Raw genomic sequence first — 23,957 nt, 5'->3', positions numbered from 1 at the left:
ATAGATAAAAATATTTATAACAATGTCTGAAATGTTATTAATTTAATACACCTAAGTACTCAATGAAGACTAAATGTAGTTGAAAACAAAAAATTGCATCTAAAATAGTACAGTAGAAGCTGTTCTTCCGGTTAAGCCTTAATCCTCTCCCTCTCCCCTGCGGGGGAATTTAGAAAAATCCCTTTTTAGTGTGCATTTTCATGGCATACCCTACTACAACGCAGATAAAAACAAAAAATCGCATCTAAAACAGTACAGTAGAAGCTGTTTTTCTGATGAAGCCTTAATGCTCTCTCTCTCTCCCCCCACTTAGGAATTTCTAAAAATCCCTTCTTAGTGTGCATTGCCATGGCGTACCCTACTAAAATGCAGATAAAAACAAAAAATCGCATCTAAAATAGTACAGTAGAAGCCGTTATTCCAGTTAAGCCTTAATGCTCTCCCTCTCCCCTCACTTGGGAATTTCAAAAAATCCTTTCTTAGTGTGCATTTTCATGACGTACCCTAACTGTGCACCAAATTTCACCTCTAGGTCCAGCGGTTTGCTCTGGGTGATGATGAATCAGTGAGTCATTCAGTCAGTCAGTCAGGACAAGCAATTTTATATATATAGATAATATTTACAATTAAGTTACTTATGTGCCTAAATTATTTGAAAATATAAAGACAATTGTTAAAAATGAAAGTATTATATTAATTATAGAACAAACAAACTTAATAAATTACTAAGACCGAATAAATAAGAAATACTCTCTAGTATCAGGGACTGTCTATAAATGACATCAACACTAGGAGGGAGGGAGAGGATTATGACAAGTCAGACAAGGGAGAGGGAGGTTGAGTTTCAATGGACGTTCATTTTATTTCATTAACTTTTATACATTTTATTATTCATAAAGTGATACAGATTTTGAGAGGGATTAAGTTTTGTTGGATGTCTGAAGTGGAAATTGTGTTATGGAAACTGGGACAATGGGGGGAGTGAAAACTTCAAGAAAAATGCAGAAATAATTTATGGACAGCCCCATATTTGAAAAAAAGAAACATTGTATAGTCTTTCCAATGTAGTTGTTCTGAAAATATTGATATGTAGGAGAAACAGAAAGAAAGTTAAGAAAAAGGATAACCAAATATTTAAGAGTAATAAAAGTATAATTATCTGAACTCAGTGGTAGTGACTCATTGCAATACATATGGATGTGAAATAAATCAAAATACAGTGAAAATAGAAAAAACAGAGGAAAATACCTACAAAAGACAATTGACAAAACACACTCAAAACGCCTTTTAAATGTGCAGCTATATTTATTAAATTTGAACATTTTTGGTCATATTTAATGACCTTTATCAAAAATAAATGGAAAAAATCAAACACTTAGAAAATTTGCATTAACGATACAGCTTTTTGGAATGTTTTTAAAAGATATTCTAAAGAAATTACGTGTGCCATCTCTACAACAGGCTAACATTAAATAAATACAATAAATATTAGCACGTTAAAAAAAAATAATAATAATAAGACGTTCAAGACAATTGTTTTGAACATTTGGAAATAATTTCATCTAAAGATAAAAAGATGAATGAAAGTTTGGGTTAGATTGATAAGATAAATCCTGGTACAGTTTGTTAAACATAGAGGGTGCTTAAGAAACTTAAAGAGCAGTTAATGCTGTAGGATGAAGTAGTGTTGTTGGGATAATTCTCCTTTGGATGGTGTGTTGATAAGTAGTGTAGTGAATAAGTGCTGTTTAGATGAATGAAGTTGTATTATAAAGAACTGGAAAACACTCAAGAAATTTCACTGGTAGGATAATTTATAATTACTGAAAAAANAGAATGTTCTAAATCAATAGAACATTTGTACCATTCAAATACAAGAGATAAAAAAATAAATAAATACATATTATAATCACAACTTAAAACATAAATACAAAAATAAGAATAAAAATAAACAAACAAACAATTATTGGAGGACTAAGCCCAAGTTAAAGCTTGTGTATAGATTTCCAAGCCATCAATAACATGTCAGCATCCCTATGATTGATACAAAAGTGTTTTCTATTAGCTTTAAAGACTTCTAATAACTCCAAAGACCTGATAAGAATTAGGGTTCCTGGCAAGCCTAATGATCTTAGCTTCTTCTCATTTTGACTTAGGCTTGGTCCTCTGATAATTGTTTATTTTATTTTTGTACCATTTATGTTTGATTTTATTTATGTTTTAAGTTTTGATTATAATATGTATTTATTTATTTTTTTATTTCCTATACTTGTACTTTACAAATATTTTATTGATTTAGAATGTTTTTCCCATTATTTTTAATTTAAACTATTACCATTGAATGTTTTTTGAATGTTCTTTTTCATTTAAGTTTTAAATGTTCCAACTGAAGAAGGCCTATGGAAGTAGGTTGAAAATGTTTTTGGTTGATATTGCTGGAGTTATATAAGGTGTACTCCTTCTTTCATTTAATAATAATAATATTTTTTCTGTTATAGTCCAAATTATGTATAATGATGATATTTGAATTTTTATGACTTATCTATCTTTGTGTAAAGCCTGTTAACGATGATTACTGTATTGTTATTTTTGAAAGATGTTTCCCATCAAGTATTATTAGTTTGTCATCACTGATTACAATTAAGCAAGAACAACCTATGGTTCTCTGAGGAAGTTGTTTTTCTTCATAAAGAAGTAAGAAGTTTAAAAGCTGTTCTTCCCATTTGTATTGTCTTTGTCCACTTTGGATTTTCTTGTAAACTAAGATTTGTTATATCAAGGAAAGTGAATCACACAATTTTTAGGTCAAACACCATTAATGTAACGTAATCCTGTATGACACTGCATTTCAGCATTTTGGACCAAAGCCCTCTTCAGCAGAGGTTACATTTTCTAATTAAAAAAAAAATTAAATGTTAATTTATGCAAAAAATTTTTAAACATATATATTTACAAAAGGAAATTGCTTTTAGCCCTTGATTTAAACAAATTGATTAAAAACCTACTACTGTGAGGTAGGAATAAGGACTTATCACACCAGTGATAATAAGCACAAACACTCAAAATATCAATGAGTGATAAGTCCTTATTCCTACCTCACAGTAGTAGGTTTTTAATCAATATATATTTACAATTTATTTTATGGTCTTTTTTCCCTCTTCAGAACATACTTTTAAATCACTATTTTTGAATTCTTCTGGTATTAATAAGAGATCTATTTTATTCCAAATTACTGATATTATTATTGCACTAATTATAAATATTATTCTACCAGTAAAATTTTAGTATAATATAGATATAAGTCATAGAATGTGCTCATTGAATATCAATAGTATATATCCTAGCATACAAACAACAAAATGTCTGGAATGACTGAGAGAGCTGAGCATATTTATAATTAAAATTAATTATTTTCATTTTGATAATGTCTATTATATACAAAAAGAAAGAATTCCAATGGGCACATGTGTGGGCCCAAGATTGGAAGAATTAGTTATGAAACTTATTGATACCAAAATAGCTAGTATAAATGCAGTTGTTTTCTTTAACAGATATGTAGATGATTGTGTGTAAATTTCTGATGAGAAAAAAATTACACCAGATCATATATTAATCCAAGTTAATAAATTAAATAAAAACAACTTTTGAATTAGAAATGAAAAAAAATATAGGTCTTTGACATTTTTAGCTTTGTTATTAATAAGAGAAGATAAAACACTTGAATATCAAAAAATATATAAAGCTGATTACTGGACTGAAGGTGATAAACTACTATTTGTCTGTTCCAATTTCAGTTAAAAGAAATTTTAAATATATCTGGAAATGAAGGCTTGCTTGGGGTCCAGGTGGCACAACTGGCAAGCAGAGATTGCTGGTTCAAGCCCTGTCCTGGGCTAGTTCTTTTCTTCCAGATGATTCTAAATTATTTAATAAATTATGTAAAAATTATAATTATTAATTTAGATAACAGATGGCACCTAATGTCTACCTCTAGTAACAAATTACTTGTTATTAATTATTAAAATTAGCAGACTTATAGCCTGAGTATTTAAGGCGATTGTTTGACTATGTTAAAAGAAATGTTTTTAAAATGTACATCAAAAAAATTAAAAATATAACAATTAAAATAGAAAAACAAAATAAAGAGATTAAATCAGTAATAGATATGTTTTTGCTATATCAATATCCGTATTTATTATTAANTATATTTTTGGAAAAATATAAGGGAAACAAAGAGCCATCCAAAGTAGCAGCAAAAACCTAGAATTTGTTTTATTTGTGGCATACACAAAAACAATAGGAAAAAATCAATTTGTCAGGAATGGGTAGAAATGTTTGTGAAAAGCATAGTAATATAGTGATTATATATGCCATGTATGAAGGTGAACATGGATCTAGAGTAACTTTTTTTATTATCTAAATATTTTATAACCAAATTTGTTTATTAAAATGTCGTAAAATTAATTTTCTGGTATATCATGGTATTTTCTGATTCATATTTTTAAAACAATAATTAATTATTGACTTAAATCAAGTAATATTACATATGCGGTGTAATTGCCGCGATGCGCCCTCTCATGAGCTCCTGAAGAGCACATTCACCAAAGGGTAAAATTAAAAAATGCATGTTGAGAAATGTTTGTATGTTCTGTTTATAGTGTTAGAGGCACAACTTTTGTTTTGTATTAGAAAGCAACAAATTTTTTGAAAATAAATCATTATTTGATTTTATTTTAATTTAGAAAAATATGGAAATAGTTTGAGTGGCATTTAGTAAAAAATCTGCTAACATTCCAAAAGTTGCATTGACTATGCTAATATTTAATATTGAGAAATCTTAACATGTTCTTAATAGCTTTTTAATTGTCATGAACTTTCTAGTTTATATAAAATATATCTTTAGAAAAAAAATTATATGTAAATTATCATTTTTATATACAAATCTTTCTATTGAATCAAATAATTAGCAGATACAATAAATTAATTTCATCAAAAATTTTCTTACAAATTATTCAAATGAAGCTATTTTATATAGATGTTTGATTGTTCTGTTAATAATGTAGCTGAAAGGACTTTATTCAGTGGCAAGTATACACTATGTATGTCTAAACCATTATTTATTATAAGAAGAGTAAATATTTTAAAAATTAAAAATAGTTATTGAAATTATAAATCATGCTGTCTTTTTCTAATTTTATGTTGCATGGTTTTTGAAATCTTGAAAACAACTCTAGACCTAAACTATGATAGAAATATATTATGGAATGGAAACTTGCATATTTTTTAAAAATTTTCTACTCTCAAATATACATTAACTATTTCAATTAGTTTAAGTATGAAGTCATATGAGTTAAATAAAGTAACACACCTTAATAAACCAGCAAAATGTTTTATTTAATTGAATAAGTATATTTTTTCATCATCATTTAAGAATCATCCTCAGATCACATATTCAAAGTATACAATAGAACAAAATTTCAAAACATTAAAACATATAACTATTTTTTGTAACATGCATTTTTTTTTGTAAAACTAATTTGTAATTTAAATATATAGAACCATTACAATTTTTTAAGAGATGTTCCAAATGCAAACAAACAAAACAAGTATGATTTATGTAACATGAATAAAAATAAATAATAAAAAGTAAGATACTAACAAATATGGTAAATCTATACATATACATATATAGATAACCATATACATAGATAATAAAACAATTTTTTAAAGTATGTATACAAACAACTGACATAAGGAAAGTCATGAAATAGTATTAGGATAATTGTGGAGGATCTCACATGTTAATACATTTATTTTCTCTCAAAGATTTGTATATTTTTAGTGATTCCATTCCTTTTAACTCTAAATATGTGAGGATTTTTAAAAAGTTGTTATGATTCATGAATAATTTGTTCCATAATTTAAATTACAAATCAGTTTTACAAAAAAAAAAAAGCATATTTCAAAGAATGACTATATTTTAATGTTTTGAAAATTTTCTTTTTTTGTATTTTGGATATGTAACCTGAGAATGACCATTAAAAATGGTTGAAAACATTTGTTCAATTAAATAGTCATTTTGCTGGAATATCAGTGTGTTTCTTTATAGAATTTTTTGATTCAGTCTTGGTTTACATATGTATAAATTAACATGTAACATGTAAGAAAATCTTACTTTTAATTTGTTCAATTAAATAGTCATTTTGCTGGAATATCAGTGTGTTTCTTTATAGAATTTTTTGATTCAGTCTTGGTTTACTTTTGTATAAATTAACATGTAACTTTTGTTTTTAATTTTAATTTCAAAATTGTAATTAGAAAATGTGATGTTCTGCTTGAGGGGCTTTGGCCCAAAATTCTGCATATTATTTAACTTAAGTAATACCTTATTACTTAGATTAAACAATATGCAGAATATTGTCAGTGACAGAATTATAGTGCTAATAATTACTAGGGACAATGTAAGGAACTGAGTCTGAGCTGTATTATTATTTAATTTTTATTTTGCTTTTTATTCTATTTTGTTTGGGGTTTATGTTTAGTTAGGATGAAGGTTCCCTCACCACTCACCTTAGTAATGAAAAAGAAACTAAAAGAGATGAAGGGAAAAACCAACTCACCGACTAGACAAAGCACTGTAGGGAAACTAATGCGCACTTGCACTCCCAGGCGGAAGTTTGAAAGAAGTTCCGCAGAAAGAAGGGGGGAACACCCCACACGCACAAAGTATAGAACTCGCTAAACCTTGATAAAATAAACATCCTGAATATATAATAGAAAAGAATAATGTAAAAGGATTTTGCGAGAAATGTTGGAAACTAGACTGCACAGGAAAAGACATGCAAATTAATTGTTAGAAGTTAAGTGTGTAAATGAGGGGAGTGATTCCAGACATAATTGTGCCGTCACCTCAGAGTATAAAACAAGCACGACCAGAAAAGACAAGCGAGGTGAGCCCCAGCCAGGGATAGAGTGAGGTGAATTCCAGAGCAAGATTGGAAGCAAGGTTAAGGATAGTGAGAGGAGTAATTCGAAGGAAGTTGGATAAAAGGAAAAAGGTTCCTAGTATTGAGGTGATGGATAGGATTGTAGTTTCTAAGATTCATTATACATAGTTCTAATTGTTTGATATTGTCGAGTTCCAAGGGGGAATAGTTCTAAGTTAGTAAGTAAATTGTATTATTTTTGTCAGGTTTTGTTAATTGTTTCTTTTCATTGAATTTTTGATTCTTTACTAATTTGTACATAGTGAATAATTGAGTTAACATTAAATATTTGAGTTCCTTACTGACCTTGTACATAGTTACTTCTGGTGCACGCGTAAGCCCAAGCATGGCATACTAACCGCAAACCCGCGTAAAGTACCCGTTAGGTTAATGGTTGTAAAGTTCGGCGATATTTCCGAACACCTTACTGGCACATAGTTCCATGTCATATAAAAATCAAATAGTACTTTACAATAATAAAACAGCATTTAGGTCAGCTTTTGGGTACTTTATTATACTACTAACTCATGCCCATTAATCTTCATATTGAAATCTTTGTATTGATAATAGTCCAAGCTGAAACTACACAGTAAAAAGAGACACTTAAAACGCCTTATGTACTTTTCCAGCAGTTAATTTTTAATAAAACTAATGCTTTCAACTTGATTAATAAACCATCAAGTTTTGAAATCTTTGTATTTTGAAGTTATGCTTTAACATGGATGTCTGTGGCAGGGAGATTCAGTTTCCTCCCACAAATAGCATAGTTTTCTACATAGATCATTTTCAATGAGTATGTCAAGCAACCAGATACTAACCGTAAGATCACCTATGTAATTTCAAGCCATCAAGTGACCATTCATTATATTAGATCAGTTGAAAAGTCATTGATATACCAAACAGAGTGGAAAAATATAAGAGAGCAAAATGAAGTAATAGATTGGTGAAATCAAAGAATGGATGAAGATAATTTGAAATTCTAAACTTCTTAAAGATTGTTGGCTGGTATATTAAAAAAAGAACAGTGACAATAAAAAAATTTATTTCTCTATGAAGTATAAAACTATCATAAAAAAGTACAGTATTTGCAAAAATTCTTATAGGCAGTGATAGGGTAAGAATTTAGGAAATAATTTTTTAAATAGCTCAAAACATCAACTTTTAAAAGTGTAATAAAACTGTATTCTGAGTCTGTGTAAATTTTAAAAAGTTCATGAAAATATCAGTTAAAATCAATGAAAAAAGATTAATAGTTTTTAGTTTTTAAGTCAGTAGATTGTTGAAAATGTGGTAAAAATTTATGGTGATAATGGATCATGTGTGTGCACTGTTAGATATTGATTTACTCAGTTTATGTCTGGAGGCTACAGTATCAAAGATAAGCCACACTGGATTAAAGAAGTTGTGATGTTTTATAAGAAATGTTTTCAATACATTGAAGTTTTTAATTTTTATTTCATAAAATTTTTTATTATTTAATATTGTATTAAATAAGTATTGTGTTTTTAAAGGTAGCATTTATAATGATGTTTATAAAGTAATAAATGATTTTTTTCACTTTACTTCTTTTTCATCGTAGATAGTTAGTCACCTTTAAATTGAGACTTTGTAATCTCTTCAGATGTATGTGTAATCTGCAGTAGATGACATTAAAAATTTAATGCTTTTTGTATGGAAAAATCCTTTTCCAAAAATTATTGAAAATGGAAGCAGATAGAACCAAACAGTTTTCTTCTTTTTTTTTTTTTTTCATTAGAATCCTATTTTATTCTTCTTTTATGTATAGTTTAGAATTTTGAAAATACTGTATTTACTTGCATATATGACAAGGATTTTATTCATTTTTCACTGCTTCAAAAACTTAGGTCATCCTATATGCACAAGCGAAGGGTTCTTTGCTTTTTTGCAATAATTTTTGTGAACCACATATTTGCATTTTTTACATGATGCTCACCCTATGATGTTTAAAAACAAAAGTATTTTATCTGGGTCATTTGAATCATTCTTGTGTATTGTCAGGAATAGAGATGAATAGCAATAGGAAAAGCAAAGCTTTTGAATTAAATACCAAAATCACATGGGAGCCCAATATAAGTTTAAATTTATTACCGGGTGAAAACAGATGATTATTTGGAAATCAGAATTCGGAGAAACTTGTAAGTGTAATCGACGGAGAGTGAATTCGACTGTTAAGATTAGGCAAAAAAGGTTTCAGATTGTCCAGCTTTACGTGAACATATTATGTTGTCAATTTTATAAGATTTTTCCTTGAAGTAAAATGCCAGTAATTTTTGTGGGACGATGTGTGCATTTACGTGCATTTGATATAAAATTAGAATTGTATTAATAAATCCAATTTTTTTTATTTTGATTTTTAAAGTCACACCTCATCCTATGTGCGAGTAAATATGGTAAATGAATTTGATTTTCAAAACTCTGAACCATATGTTAACAGAACAGTTAAATAGGATTCTTTTGTTAAAAATATCTATTTGGTTTTATCTTATTCCATTTTTTAGAATTTTTTAAAGATTTTCCCATAGAAAAACATTAAATTTTTAATGCCATTTGCAGGAGATTGTAATCTTTTTGATTATGCCTGCAATCATTCTTAAGATGCTTTTTTGGAGTTTTATGTGCTTTTTGGCCTGTCAGTTAAAACTCCTGAGTTTTTATTTATATTTTAAGAGTTACTAAAGATAATTTTAAATTTTAATATTTTGATTCTGGAAAACAATTTTTCTATAATTATTAATAATAATCTTCTTCTTCTTTTTTAATGCTGCTGAATGGCGTTTGCAACTTTGTTTTGATATTGTTCTCTGTCTAGCACTGTGTGTAGAACTTGTGCTGTTGTCATGTGAAACCAGGTGTTGATGTTATCTAGCCAGGTTGTTTTTGGTCTACCTGGACGTTTCTTGCCTTCAATCCTGCCCTCCAGGATGAGTGGCAGTAGATGGTATTTTTGGTAGTTCCTAGCAATGTGGCCTAGTATTTGCATTTCCTGCTGATGATGGTTTTGATCAGGTCCCGGTCCGTGTGCATGTACTGCAAGACCTGTGCATTGGTTATCTTGTCTGTCCACGGAATTTTCAGCATTCTTCGGTAGAGCCACATTTCGAAGGCCTGGAGCTTTTTTGTAGTGGCTGCTGTTAGAGTCCAAGTTTCTACACCATAGAGTAGAATTGGCCAGATGTAGCATTTCAATGTGCGTAATTTGAGCATGATATTCAAGCTTCTGTCGGTAAGGAGTGTTTTCCATTTGGTAAATGCCTGCCTGGCTTATTCGATTCTGCTCTTGATTTCGGCCTCGTGATTCAGCTGGTCATCAATTAGTACTCCAAGATACTTGAAGTGGTGTACCTGCTCCAACTTTTCGTTATTTAATTTGATCGTGATTTCGCTAGGAGTCCTGCTGACCTTCATCACCTTTGTTTTCTTTTTGTTGATTCGTAAACCCCATGCTTGACTTTTTGTGTTCACTTCATTCAAGATAGTCTGTAATCTTGTTTGGAATCCGCTATTAATGCTGTGTCGTCGGCATATCTTAGGTTATTGATGTAGTGTCCATTAACTTTTATGCCGATCTCCTTGTCGGCCAGTGTTTGGTCAAAAATCATTTCCGAATAGATATTGAAAAGAATGGGAGATAATGGGCAGCTCTGCCGGACGCCTTTTTGTATTGGGATTGGGTCTGTCAGGTCGTTGTTATAGCAGAGCCGGGCTGTTTGATTCCAGTAGAGAGTGGTGATAAAGTTGATATCGTTAGTTTCAAGCCCAAGTTTTCTCAGTTGATTAATTAGGCGGCCGTGGTCCACTGAGTCAAAGGCTTTCTCATAGTCAATAAAACATATGTACACTTCTATTTGTAAGCAGAAAATTGCCTCTCTGGTGCCCAGCCCCCTGCAGAAGCCAAACTGTGTGTTTCCTAGTGCACGTTCGCATTTACATCTTATTCTTATATCAATATATCTTATTCTTATATCAATAATAATCATAGATAAAAAATTTAGAAAAAGTTTCCTATTAATAATCTAGAAAGTAATTTGAATGTTGACTCATTTTACAGTGATATTGGATTTAACAACTCCTCATGGCCTCATGATATAATGATCAACAGAGGTCTTGATTATTCTCTCACAAGCATAATACTATTTTATTATCAGTATAATCACTTTGTAAATGGTCATACTTTCATTATAGCAACCTTTCAGAATCATGAATCAATAAACTTTGGAGAAAATAAATGAATTTCTGACAGATATTCTGTTGATTTTTTTTAAACCTAAAGTTTGGCTTTTTTTCAATAACTTACATCATACAACGAACTCTTATTGATATAGACTTTATTACTGGATGTAGATATGCATTTCAGGTCTTAATGACCCTTCTTCAGTCCTTATACAGATTTTATTAAAATATATAATAGTTTAAAATTACATCACACATATGTGTTTACTTAGAATATTCTACAAAAAGTTTTACTTACTTTAGTTGATTATTGAATATAAATTGATATTAAAGTTGTGCAATTAATTGGATATATTATAAAAACCTTTATAAAATAAGCTGTATAAAATAAAGTTAAAGTAGATAAATAAAAATAAATAAAATTTTAAAAAATATATATTTTTAATTTATTTAAATTGCTTAAAACCTGTAGATGGGCAAAATTACAAGTTGGTGAATTTAAAATAAATTTTTAAAATTTGCAAAAAAGAAAATAAACTAAATTTAAAAAATGGGTTTAAAAGCTTTTTGAAAAAAGCCAAAATTTAGGCTTAAAAAATTCACAGAAACTGGTAATGGAAATGATGAATTAAAGATATTCTGTTGCTAACTATATTTAGCAACAGAATATAATCTATTTTCTTGTCTTTTGTTAGATATTCTCATTGTAGTCAATTAAGACTGCAAAAGCTTTGTTCTAGTTGCAAAACATGACTGGATATGCTGATCTTTGAATTTTTCCAATAGGGAACAGATAACTGATCCTGTTTATATGTAGTTGGCAATGTGTGTTGGGGATGGCAGGTGATAAGAACTAAGGATGCACCGATTAATCGGTTTCGATAATCGGCCAATTTTACATTTTGGTATTTTTGTTAGAATGTTACATACAATGCTAGTAATAAAAACTAATAAATTTCTGTTATACATTTATTATTTATTACATGACAATCTGAATATTAAAAAAAGTTTACTAATCAAATTATTCCTTTTATCGATACATATTATAAGTATAATATAACGTACAATATAAAGTTTAAACTTTACATAAGAAAAAGTATTGAATAGGTTAAGAAGAAAAATTAAATTTTTATTTGTTTCATAAGTTTAAAGTTTAAACATATAAAACAAATAAAAATTTAATATTTAAACTGTAAAACCCTTAAATTACAATTTAAGGGTTTTACAATGCAAAAACATGAGAATTTCATCATTTTCAGGGTATAACCTATTTTTTGCTGGCTCATAAATGTTACCTCCAATGCTGAAAATTTTTTCACTTTCAATGGAAGATGCTGAGGCACTTAAATATTTCATAACTATTTTGCTCAAATTAGAGATAAATGTAAATATGTTTCTAATTCTTGATTGAAACGTTTGTTTGTCTCTTTCATTTTTTTTTTTTCTTTTTAAAAACATGCTATTCTTCATTCTTTCGTTTACCAGAAGCTAATTCATCAAATAAATCAGAAAAACTTAGAAATGCACCTCCATCTTGATCACCTCCAGAAGTAGAAGCTTCAGAATTTAATTCTTATTGAGATTTCCTCTAGCATATTCTCTTTTTGAAATTTCATTTTGAATCTAATAAAAATGACAAGCATAAAGACTTGTTTTCTATATATGCTGAAAATATTTTTTTATTGGATTTTCTAGTTCTTCTGTTGTCGTATTAATGCCACTAAAGGAACTACTGATCTTTGCTTTTGATAAGAATAATTTCAGAGTCTCTATTGTGGGAATTATTGAAGATGAAATGGCTTCTCGTTTGCTGGCTTTCCACAGTAATTTCTTTGAATGGTAGAACAATTTTTTCAATGAGAGACCACTGATATGGGCTCAACGTAGGAATTTTATTATCTATAGTATATGTGACAAGGGTCTTTTGCTGTTCCAACATGTAGTATGTAGAATTCCAGCGAGTAGGAACATCTTGAATTAATTTGTGTTTCTGCAAACCTAACTTTTCTTGCAAATCTTCTAATTTGATTACAGCTACAGCAGAATGATTAAAATGTGTGACAATATTTCTATTAACTGTGATTATAGTTTTCACATCTTGTTTAGAAAATATGCATTCGTTTAGTGTCAGCTGCAGCGTATGATAATGCTTCTAAGTTGCAATTCCTAATTCCAGCTGCCAGATTTACTGCAGAATCTCTTAGTACTAAGAATATCTTATCACTTGTCAACTTATACTGTTCACTGATTCGTGTAGCTGTGTGGGAACCTTCAAAGGAAACAATTTGCAAAACAGCTGTTTCCTGCTGAAAATCATCCTTCAACCAGTGAGCTGTTACACTTTAAAAAGGAGAATTGTTTGTAGTTGCTGTCCAAATATCAGCGGTTAAAGAAATATATTTTGTTTCTGTTAAACACAGAAACACTTCAGCTTTTTAAACAATGTCGAAGTTTCCATGCGTCAATAATTAAATGTTGAAATTTATTTTAGAAACAAAGGAAGAGATTGTTGATTTTGCGAGGATATTCGATCGTCTCTTGTTTACCTGACCCGAGAGAGATGGAAATACCAGGTGGAGAAAAATGGGTTTTTTCCACATTATAATTAACTGTATAATAAACTCCAGGATCTCACACTATTAATGCAATAAATTATTAAAACTAATCGGCTGATTAATTGGTATCGGCCGATAATGCATGGCTGATTAATCTGTAATCGGCCATTTTGCTTATCGGTGCATCCTTAATAAGAACTCAGAGTATTATCATGTGACATCTGCAAAAATTACAGTGTATGAATACAAATAATTGTTACATTTTCTCCCAAGACATGACAATAGATAGATTTCAATAATAATAATAATAATAATAATATATTTTTGTTTTTATAAAGTTTCCGTCGGATGACAAACTTTTCTTTGCAAATAAAGACAGTTGTTCCAAAAATTCTTTTGAAAACCACCATTTTATTACGTGTTATAAAATAAAACTTTAAACGACCAGACCTTCCTTTATAGGCTACTCAGCCATCCAGTTAAAACATTCCTTAAATACACCAAAAAAATTATCCAATTAAAAATATAAATTTAAAAATTGGAACTGGTGTATCTTACAACATCTTCAGGTTTTCCATCCTGTTCCATCCTGTTCCATTCAGGAATTTCACCTTGACTGAATTAACTGGATGGTTGAGTAGCCTATAAAGGAAGGTCTGGTCGTCTAAAGTTTTATTTTATAACACGTAATAAAATAGTGGTTTTCAAAAGAATTTTTGGAATGACTGTGTCTTTATTTACAAAGAAAAATAAGAATAATAATATATTATTATTTTTATGTATCCTATATGGCCTAAATATAGTATGTAGTACTATGCAAGACCAAAATAAAGGTATAACTACAAAATAAAATTTTTATTTATGTGCTGTTTGTAATGTATTTATATTTAAGAATTTTCTGTGTGACTTCCACTGGAGACAAAAAAGTCATTTGTTCCCACTGCTTCAGACTTTTAAGAGTGGGCAAGTTGGAAATTTATGTTCTCTGTCTCATTCAATAGTACCCAGTAGTACATGAAAGCCAAGGGATAGTATAATTTTAAACAATAATTATTATAGAGGGAGTATATCCCATTTCCTCCATTTGGAAAAGTTTCAGCAGATGCTTTTGTATGTGACATGTGTTTAGTATGGTAGCTTATATAGTGTGATGTATGTGCTATTGTGAAGCTTTATATTTAGCTTTACAACAGATTTTTGTATTGTATATGATATGATTCCTGCACCAAAAAGGATTACTGGCATAATAACTATGCTATTCATCCTCCACAGATACTTTAGTTTCTGAAGGAATTCTAAGTATTTACTAATGTTTTTAGTAAGTACTGAATATATCAATACTGGAATGATATACATGTTGATTGCTTTAAATGTATGATTTGCATTAAGTTGTGTCATTAGTATTGAATTTAATATGCTGTTGTGTTCTTTTGTAGCCTCTATTTTTATTTGTGCATGTTCTGTGAGTTTGATCTGTAGGGATCCAAAATATTCATACATTTCATCCTCATCCATATTATTATTATTATGTTGGGTTTAGTGGGTTATACTCAGCTGACACCGGCGGCTGTGTACTATGCCGGACCAGAATCAAGGCATTATTATTATTATTAATTAACAAATGCAGGACACTTGACATAGAAAAAGGAATCTTGAAGAAAAATGATTTTGTACTCAAAAATGGAGATGTCATTGAATCCATAGATGAGGGCAAAGACCAACAAAAATGTTTTATTAAAGGTGTTTTGAATTAACAAATAAATATATTTTTATAAATTAATTAATTTTAAAAATAGATAAAATAATAATTATTGATGATAATTTTTGGATAAAAAATATAAATTCAACATTTTTGTCTTATTTAGGTTTGTGGGTGGACATAACTTTATGGATTTACCTGACGATGGTGTGGCAGTGCAAACAGATCTTCCTGTGGATAGTGAAGTTCCTGGATTAACTGATAGTGAAGATCCTATTGGACTAAATCTTTCTGAAGAAGAAATAAATTGTTCTAGAAATGAGAACAGTATCACTAATATACACTCTGATGAAGGGCTTTCAAATGACCCAGATGATCAATTGGACATGGGCATTTCCAAGAGAAAAAATATTCATGTATCAACAGGTATTCAAGTTCCATCTGAAATTGTTGTGATTGCAGGTGAAGGTAAAAAAATATTTTGAATTAGGATGTTGTTTCATAAATTTATATTATTTGAAAAACAGTTTAAAAAAATTATTTGCCAAAGTATGTTTCAAAATTATCCTATAGAATAAAACATTTTTGAATCATCTAGAACAGGGGTGTCCAACCTTTTTGTTTCTCTGGTCCACATTGGAAGAAGTCTTGGAGTTTTGGGCCACAAGTAATAATATATTATATATACTTGTAGCCCAAATCCTTAAATATACTTGTATATTTAATAATTAGCATGTCTAGATTATAGTAATAAGTATTAAAACTTTATCACGAAAAAGAATATTTTAAAAAATTACTTCTACAGACACTTCCAATTTATACTTAGAAATAGATAAATTCATTTATTGTAAAGGAAATGAACAAAAATTTGTTCAAAAATCACAGATATTTTTATTTGGGTCTCTAATAAAAAAAAACAATGAAACACCATTTTAAAATGCATTTTTATTCAACTAATATATTTATAAATAATATGTAGCACAACAAGTAGCCAATACACCAATTGATATTTTTTCTGCCAAACTAACAAAAGGGTAGCCATATTTGGCACAAAGCAGCCAAATCTTGCAATGCTGGAAAGAATACTAAATAAAGCTGGAGTTGGGACTCAAGGATTAGAAACCCAAACAAGGGGAAAGAGAGAAAGGACAAAAGATAAAGTGAGGAAGGTTGGAAAATTAAAGGTCAATATTTGCATAACAGAAGATCTATTTAACCTTTCTCACTACTTTATATCTTTTGGCCTTCCTCTCCTTTCCCCTAATTTGGGACTATACTCTTTGAGTCACTACTCCAGCTTTATTTAGTATTCCTTCCCCATTCACACCTTTCCAAGTATTTGAAAATATTTTCTTTTCACTCAAAAATAAAATATGTGTAAACTTTGTGAAACTTCTTTTTTTGAGTTTATGCCGTTGAAATAAATAAATAAAAAAAAATTAAAAAATTTGTCGGTTTTGTTTACACGGTTATTGGGCCGCATTGGAACTTGCCTTGGGCTGCATGCAGCCTGCGGGCTGGACACCCCTGACTTATAGCATTGCATTTATGCATTCAGAGAATTTTCTTAATCAAATTATACTTACATTAAGAATTTAAATTATTTTTGTCTTCTGTAATGTTGAATTGCAAAATGTAAATGTTAAAGTTACAAAGTGTAATTAAAGTCAATTTGTTATTCAGAAGTTGATCAATATAATACAGGGGTTAGTCAGAATGGTGTTGACAACTTTGACATTTTACACAGGCAGTAAGATGNTAAAATTGACAGCAACACTCAAAATAGACTGTAAAAAATACAGCTGCTGTTTGCTGTTATTAATGGACCTTTCAATGAATTACAGTACTTACATCTTAATACAAAATATACAGATTCTTATCTGAAAAATAATCAAATTATTAAAAAATTTTTTAGAACTTTGGGTGTTTTATTTATTTAAAATATTTAAAGTAACATTATTCTATACTTAGAATACATTTGATCATGTAATTTCTAAAACAGAGTTATAAAGAGTAAATAAATAATTTTTTAAGTATTCTAACATTTTGCTTTTTTTTTTTTTTTTCATTAAAATTTCTTAAATGTAATACAGATTAACAACTTGTGTACAAATTTTTAAAATTAAGTGAATTATAGATTTAAAAATATTAAAACTATTAAATTATTAACATTTTTATTTGTATATTAAAATTTTGGATAAAGTTCAAATTACATCTGGGTTTCATCCAAAACAAAATTTATAAATAAAAAAGTTTTTACTTAATTTGAAACTTATACATATATTTTTTTTCCATTATCAGTCTAATTTGTGGTTTCATTTTAATGAAAGAAAGATGATGATTGCAAGTCATATGTTAGTAATAATATTGGAGTATTCTAAAATTGTCTACAAAGGAGCCTGCTAATGAAAACAATGTGTTTCTAGTTAAAAAGAATTTTTATTAATAAATTCCAATTTTAGTAAAAATCTAGATGTGTGGATTTGGACTTCATCCAAATTTTTAACTTAGAGAATATTTTTAAATTACTGGTCCAAAAATATTAAAACAAATTACTATTTAATTAGTAATAATAGTAATATAAAATTTTATATACAAAGTAACTGTTAGTCTTTATTATATTTTAAAAACTTTTTAAACATATGTCATTGAATTAAGCTAAAAATATCTTAATTTAAAAAATAGATTCTTTTGTTTTTAGTTTAATTCTAGAAGTTGAAAAAATCAAATATAATTTGAATGTGAAGCCAAGTTTCTTCAAAACTTAAAATAAAATTATAAACTTATTAAAGACTGTCTTTTGTTACTTTTATTTCAATTTTTTTACTGATGATTTGAGTTTATTGATGAAATGAAAATTTAAATGGCTTTTATTTTATGGAAAAGAGATAAATAGTAAACTTATCTGTTTAACTTTTTAATGTGTAATTATCTGTTTGGATTAATTCAGTTTATCAAGTTATTTTTATTGCATGTGCTTAAAAAATATACTCCTATATAATCAAGTATTGCATGATATAAAATTCCAGAAAACTAAAGTGCCTGATAGTGGCCAAGTGGATAAAAACACTGCTAGTTAGTCATGGGTTTGTGCTTCATTAAGAAATTAGTCATGTGATATTTTCCAGGTTTTCTTCACATGTCTAACACCTAAATAGGGGCCAGTTTCCCATGGAAAGTCCCAGGAGGCACTCCCCTTTGATAGATTGGCCTTCTGCTGCATTGCTTTATCCCATCAATCTTACAATCTTCAGAAAATTTAAACCAAAACAATAAAAGGAAAATTTACTAACAAGTAGAAAACTTTATGAATAATCATTAGTAAATAATTAACTGCACAACACACTGGGAATATAACAAATGCAATTCACATGACCCAATTAACTGGTGATTATGATTATGATGAATATGATTAACATTTGATTGACAAATGTTTTCGTAATCCCTTCTGGGTTCTTCAGGCTGTTTTTAATTTAAAATGGGCTGGCAGAAATATTGAGAGATAAATAGGAAGATGATAAGGAGAGGATTTCCCTCACTTTTAAATCCCATTTAAAATCATTGTATACCACAATTGCCAAGAGACATCAGGTCAATATTACCTACAGGAGATGCCCCTCCATTTTCAACATATTGCGTAATGGAAAAGACACCACTAACCCCAACAGACTACCTGACATCTATAGCATCCTTATCAGAGACAACAGATGGGATAGGGAAATGGTGTAAGTTGGCTCCACTAAATATTCAATGGGGGTCAGGATATGGAAACATAAATCTGATATACAACATAGTAGGAGTACTACCGCACTTTTCACCTATGTGATAGACCTGGATATTATGGCAGACTACCTCGGAGCCTGAATTATCCTTACCACCATGCACCCGAACATCCCAAATGGTTGGAGGCAATCAAAATTTTTAAGGCTTGCTGCAGAATCACCTGCATTAATTTTAGGGAAGAGATGTATCTTTCAAGGGTATGGCAGGCTTTACTAGATTTAATTTTCAATCATATTTAAAGGGGAACACATGTGCAGAGGTTTTCTGCATTCGAACTCATCATATTGTTCGATTATATTTAAATGTCTTATGAGGAACACATGCGCATATGGTATTCAAAATCTCTTAATATTCTAATATAAAATCAAATGGTAACTTCCAACCTGTTTTGAATTAAAAAGAAGCCTGAAGAAGAGCCAAAAAAGGGGTTACGAAAATGTTTGTCAATCAAATTTAATTGTATTTGCACCAGTTAATTGGTTCATGTGAATTGCATTTGTCATCAGTAAATAAGCACAAACTTTAGACTATAACAGTGAAATATTATTGAAATATTACAAGTTATTTTTATTCATTCAATATATTATGCAATAAAAAATCTTGTTTTTCTTTTTAATCTATTGAAACAAATTAATATTTTCAAATATTTGTGCAGAATTAATTAAAATACTTGCAAACAATACAGTAAATAATTAATAAGTAATTAGCATTCTATAGTAGACAGTAACAGTAAAAAACTTTTATACTATGATGTATCATGTTTAAAATATTTAAGATTTAACAGAATTGTCTCAAAAACACTTTAGTTTAACTTATAATTATTTCCAAAACTTATAAATTTTATGAATTTATTTACATAACATAAGAATTAGAAATTAACAAGGAGACAGCCAGACATTTGGATCTCCAATATGAATGAAAGTTGGTGAGCATGGAGCCTTAAACACAAATTTGGCACTTTTTAAAGCCAAAATAAAAATTTTATTTAATGACACAAAGGAATTAAATCTCAGAAACTGTTTTCACTAAACAGATGTCATAATTTTTAATCTCGTTTTATAAGCTTTTAAATGTGAGGAATAAGAATAGTAATAATAATTCTAATGATTCAACAAAATAATAAAATAACTATGTTACATATTTAAAAAAAAAAAAAAAACTAAAGTCACGAAGGACTGAATCCATACTGTGTTGCTCCAGCATCTAGAACCTTATCCACTCGTCTACTGCCATTCTGAATATTGATAGAACTTCTAGACTTACAGCTAATTACTCAGTTTTCAGATGTCTGTTTTTTTGGAAACACTTGAGAAGTGGGTCCTGTTATTTGGGCAAGGAACTATTTGTGTTTGGGGCTACGTGCTCATCAATTTTCATTCAAATCAGAGATGCAAACATCTGGCTGTCTTCTTGTAAGACAAAAACTTTTAAAAGTATAAATGTTAAACTAGATTGTGATAGATTTTAAATAATTTTAACACTTGTGACAGCTAAGATTTAATTTTTTAATTTTCTAACATTTTCAAAAATAAATGAATGTACAGTATTTGTTCTAGGTACAATATCTTCTGAAGTAGTACATTTAGAAAATGATGCTAAGGTAGCAATGTCAGCAATAAATTCAGATACAGATGAACCACTTTCAAAACATCTTCATTTAGAGCAAGATGGTCCTACATTTATTTTAACTTTACCAGGTTTGTAATTTTCTTTATCATGATGCTATTTTTTAAATAAAGAACTGTGCAATAAATTCTTAAATATTATTATTTCTGTTGTACAGAGTAATAAAAATTAATTATAATTTGTTTAAAAAATTAATTTTCTATTTGAATTACTTTTAATAATTCACTTATTTAATTATCAAATAGGATAATTAAATAAGTGAATTATTAAAAGTAATTCAAATAGAAAATTAATTTTAATAGTACACTGTTTATATATACAGTACTTATCATAAAGAGATATTCTTTAGATAATTTCCTACTTGATTGTATAAAAAAATAAGAATATTTACAGTAATAAAATACAACCGGTTTGAACAGTTAACAAACACTATGTCAACACATTGTTAATTGTTCAACTGATTACATATTAATAAGTGTTATGATTTTTATTTTTCACTCATTCAAAGAAAAAAGAGACACATTTTTGAATTTGAATTTAGAAGAATCAAAGAGGAGAATGCAATGGAGGAGAAAATGTTAGAGAGAAAAATGAAAACAAAAAGAAATGTTCTAATTTTAATTTGTTTAATAAATAGCTTACAATAATTAACCAAATTACATCTAAATTATAAATTTTAGATACATATTTTGTATGTTTGCAAAAACTTCAAACAAAAAAAAGTATTAGTTTTTAGATTTGGAGTTGAATAAGTAGTCTTTGGCATATTGTCATTTGATGTAAAAAATGATTTGAAATAACTTGATCTATTATCAAGATTTATTTCAATCATGTTACTTCAATATTATTCCTTTATAAAGTATGATGGTGCATATAGACATATATGGTATTATCCAATATTAGATCAATAATGAAAGCATTTTCAGGATCTTGAAAATTTTTAATGACTAATGAAATTTTATTTTTTTTACAATTATTATATTACTAGCAGACCCCGCCACGCCTTGTTGTGGCTCAAAATGTATCTATTATAAATGTATAACACTTCCCCCGTGGGGGAAAATTTTTCAAAAAATTATTTCTTAGTGTACATTCTCTTGACGTACCCTATTAAAATGCAATCAAAAGCACAAAAACCCGCATCTAAAATAGTATAATAGAAGCAGAGTTCTTTACGGTAAGCCTTACGGGGAAGGCTTACCGTAAAGAACTGTCCATCCCCCATGTTTAATGGAATAATATACAGCCTATGTCCATCCTGAAGTTCCATTCTAAATATTGGTGAAAAAATTTTTGAAATCGGATGAGTAGTTTTGGAGATTACCCGCTACATCCAAACTAACATACATACAAACATTACCTCTTTATTATATTAGTATAGATAATCTGTGAAATTTAGTGTTGAGATTCAAATCTTGTTGTTTCCAGGTGGTGCTGTACAACCACTTTGTTTAGACCTCTCTCTCTTTTTCCTTTCAGTTACACTAAGGACAGTGGTAGATTCAACTGTACATCTCGTGCCTTTGTTTGTAGTCTATATAATGGAGAAATTTCTTTTATGATATAGTGTGGAAAGCAAATGACTGTTTTGTACTTTAGACCTTTTGGATATAGGACATAAACTATGAATAAAATGCTAAACAAAAACAAATGTGTGCTACTTGGTTACTCAATGGGAAATAAAGCTTATAGAGAGTGGTGACTTACCAAAGAAAAGAAAGTATGTGTCACTCACAATATAAAATTTGTAAATGAAGCCAAATTGAAAGGTTTTGAGAGTAATAAAGACAGTGACCATGATGAGTCAGACATAAGAACATTAGAATACATCCTATCTGATGAGAATCAAAAAATGAACATCCAACTGTAGAAATGGAGCATATAGAGGCTGACAGCCAGGAACAGGAAGAAGTAACATGGCAACACACAGAAGTAGAGGGAAGGCCAAAATAGTCAGATCAGGCAATAGAGGAAGACTGTGTAAAGAATACGAGGTCTGTTCAAAAAATATCGGACTTTTATTTTTTCCGCATAAACCAATGATGCGCGGGAGGCCTCTTTCGGTGGAGTTGTGGAGGAGACAGTCATGCACAACCCTGAATTCTTTCCTGCACAAAAGGAAGCGTCAGTCACTGGCAGTCGGCCTATGAGTGAGAACGTGTAGTGAGCTATCGTCGGATTCCACTAAGTTGGAAAATGACTGAACAACGTGAGCAGCGATATTACATCAAATTTTGCCAAAAATCTTGGCGATACACAAGCGTAAACCATTTACAAGATTCAGCAGGCTTTCAGGAACAATCCTTGAGGCCAAAAAAGCGCGGCAGGTCCGCGGCAATATCAAGGTCATGTTGACAGTTTTTTCGACTCTTGTGGGGTGGTGTATTGTGAGTATGCACCACAAGGCCGAACCATCGCAAAGGAGTACTACTAGGAGGTCCTTTGTCGTCTTTCCGATGCTGTGCGACGCAAACCACCGGATCTGTGATAGATAGAAAGGATGAACTGAATTATGTATATAACTTAGCCAGAAAGTACGGGATTAATCTTAAAGCTATTATCAACAAGAATAATAGGAGCCTTAAGAGGAGAAATTTACCTCATAATGAAGGAGTTTTAACGATGGAATATAATGCGTCGTTGAATAATATTTTCCGACGCATCGGAAAGGCCCAGAACAAAAGAATCATATATAAAAGAACCCACACCACGTACCAACTACTGCGATCTGATAAAGATTTAGTGGACAGAAGAACACTCCCCGGGGTATATAAAATTCCAGTTACGGACTCAAGGCGACGAAGTAAATTAATATATGTAGGGGCAACAGGAAGAAGTATCAAAGACAGGTTAGCAGAACATCAAGCAAATATAAGAAAAAAACAACCTTGCACTGCGCTAGCCACCTACGTTCTAGCGGACCAGCAAGACGTCAATGTTGAATGGGACCAAGCAAGACTAATGCAGATAGTTCGAGACAGGAGACACCGACATTACGCGGAAGCCTGGCAGATTTGTAAGGCAAAGCATAAAGGCCTTGCAATCAACTTCCGGGAATCGACTAAAATATCAGCAGCATGGTCCTCTAGCTTAATATAAAATTAATAATTGAAGAAA

General features: G+C 29.6%; 1 protein-coding gene across 6 annotated transcripts in view; it reads left to right on the top strand.

The window, feature by feature from the left end:
• The window catches only part of LOC111637817 (cyclin-D-binding Myb-like transcription factor 1), a 78,300-nt gene that overhangs the window by 19,141 nt on the left and 35,202 nt on the right, over window positions 1-23,957 (top strand). For 5 of the 6 annotated variants that reach the window (XM_023383383.1, XM_023383382.1, XM_023383380.1 and 2 more), the window contains exons 2-3: window positions 15,598-15,899; window positions 20,771-20,911. In XM_023383383.1, coding sequence (XP_023239151.1) covers window positions 15,620-15,899; window positions 20,771-20,911 — 421 coding nt within the window. In that variant the 5' untranslated portion in view covers window positions 15,598-15,619. The remainder of the gene's footprint in view (window positions 1-15,597; window positions 15,900-20,770; window positions 20,912-23,957) is intronic. The other variant, XM_023383384.1, reaches the window with a different exon arrangement.

The sequence above is a fragment of the Centruroides sculpturatus genome, unplaced genomic scaffold (genome assembly GCF_000671375.1).
Source record: "Centruroides sculpturatus isolate CEXI.00-Female unplaced genomic scaffold, Cexi_2.0 scaffold1165, whole genome shotgun sequence".
Taxonomy (NCBI): domain Eukaryota; kingdom Metazoa; phylum Arthropoda; class Arachnida; order Scorpiones; family Buthidae; genus Centruroides; species Centruroides sculpturatus.
Note: the sequence above shows the minus strand (reverse complement) of the source record. Positions and strands in the feature narration are given on the sequence as shown.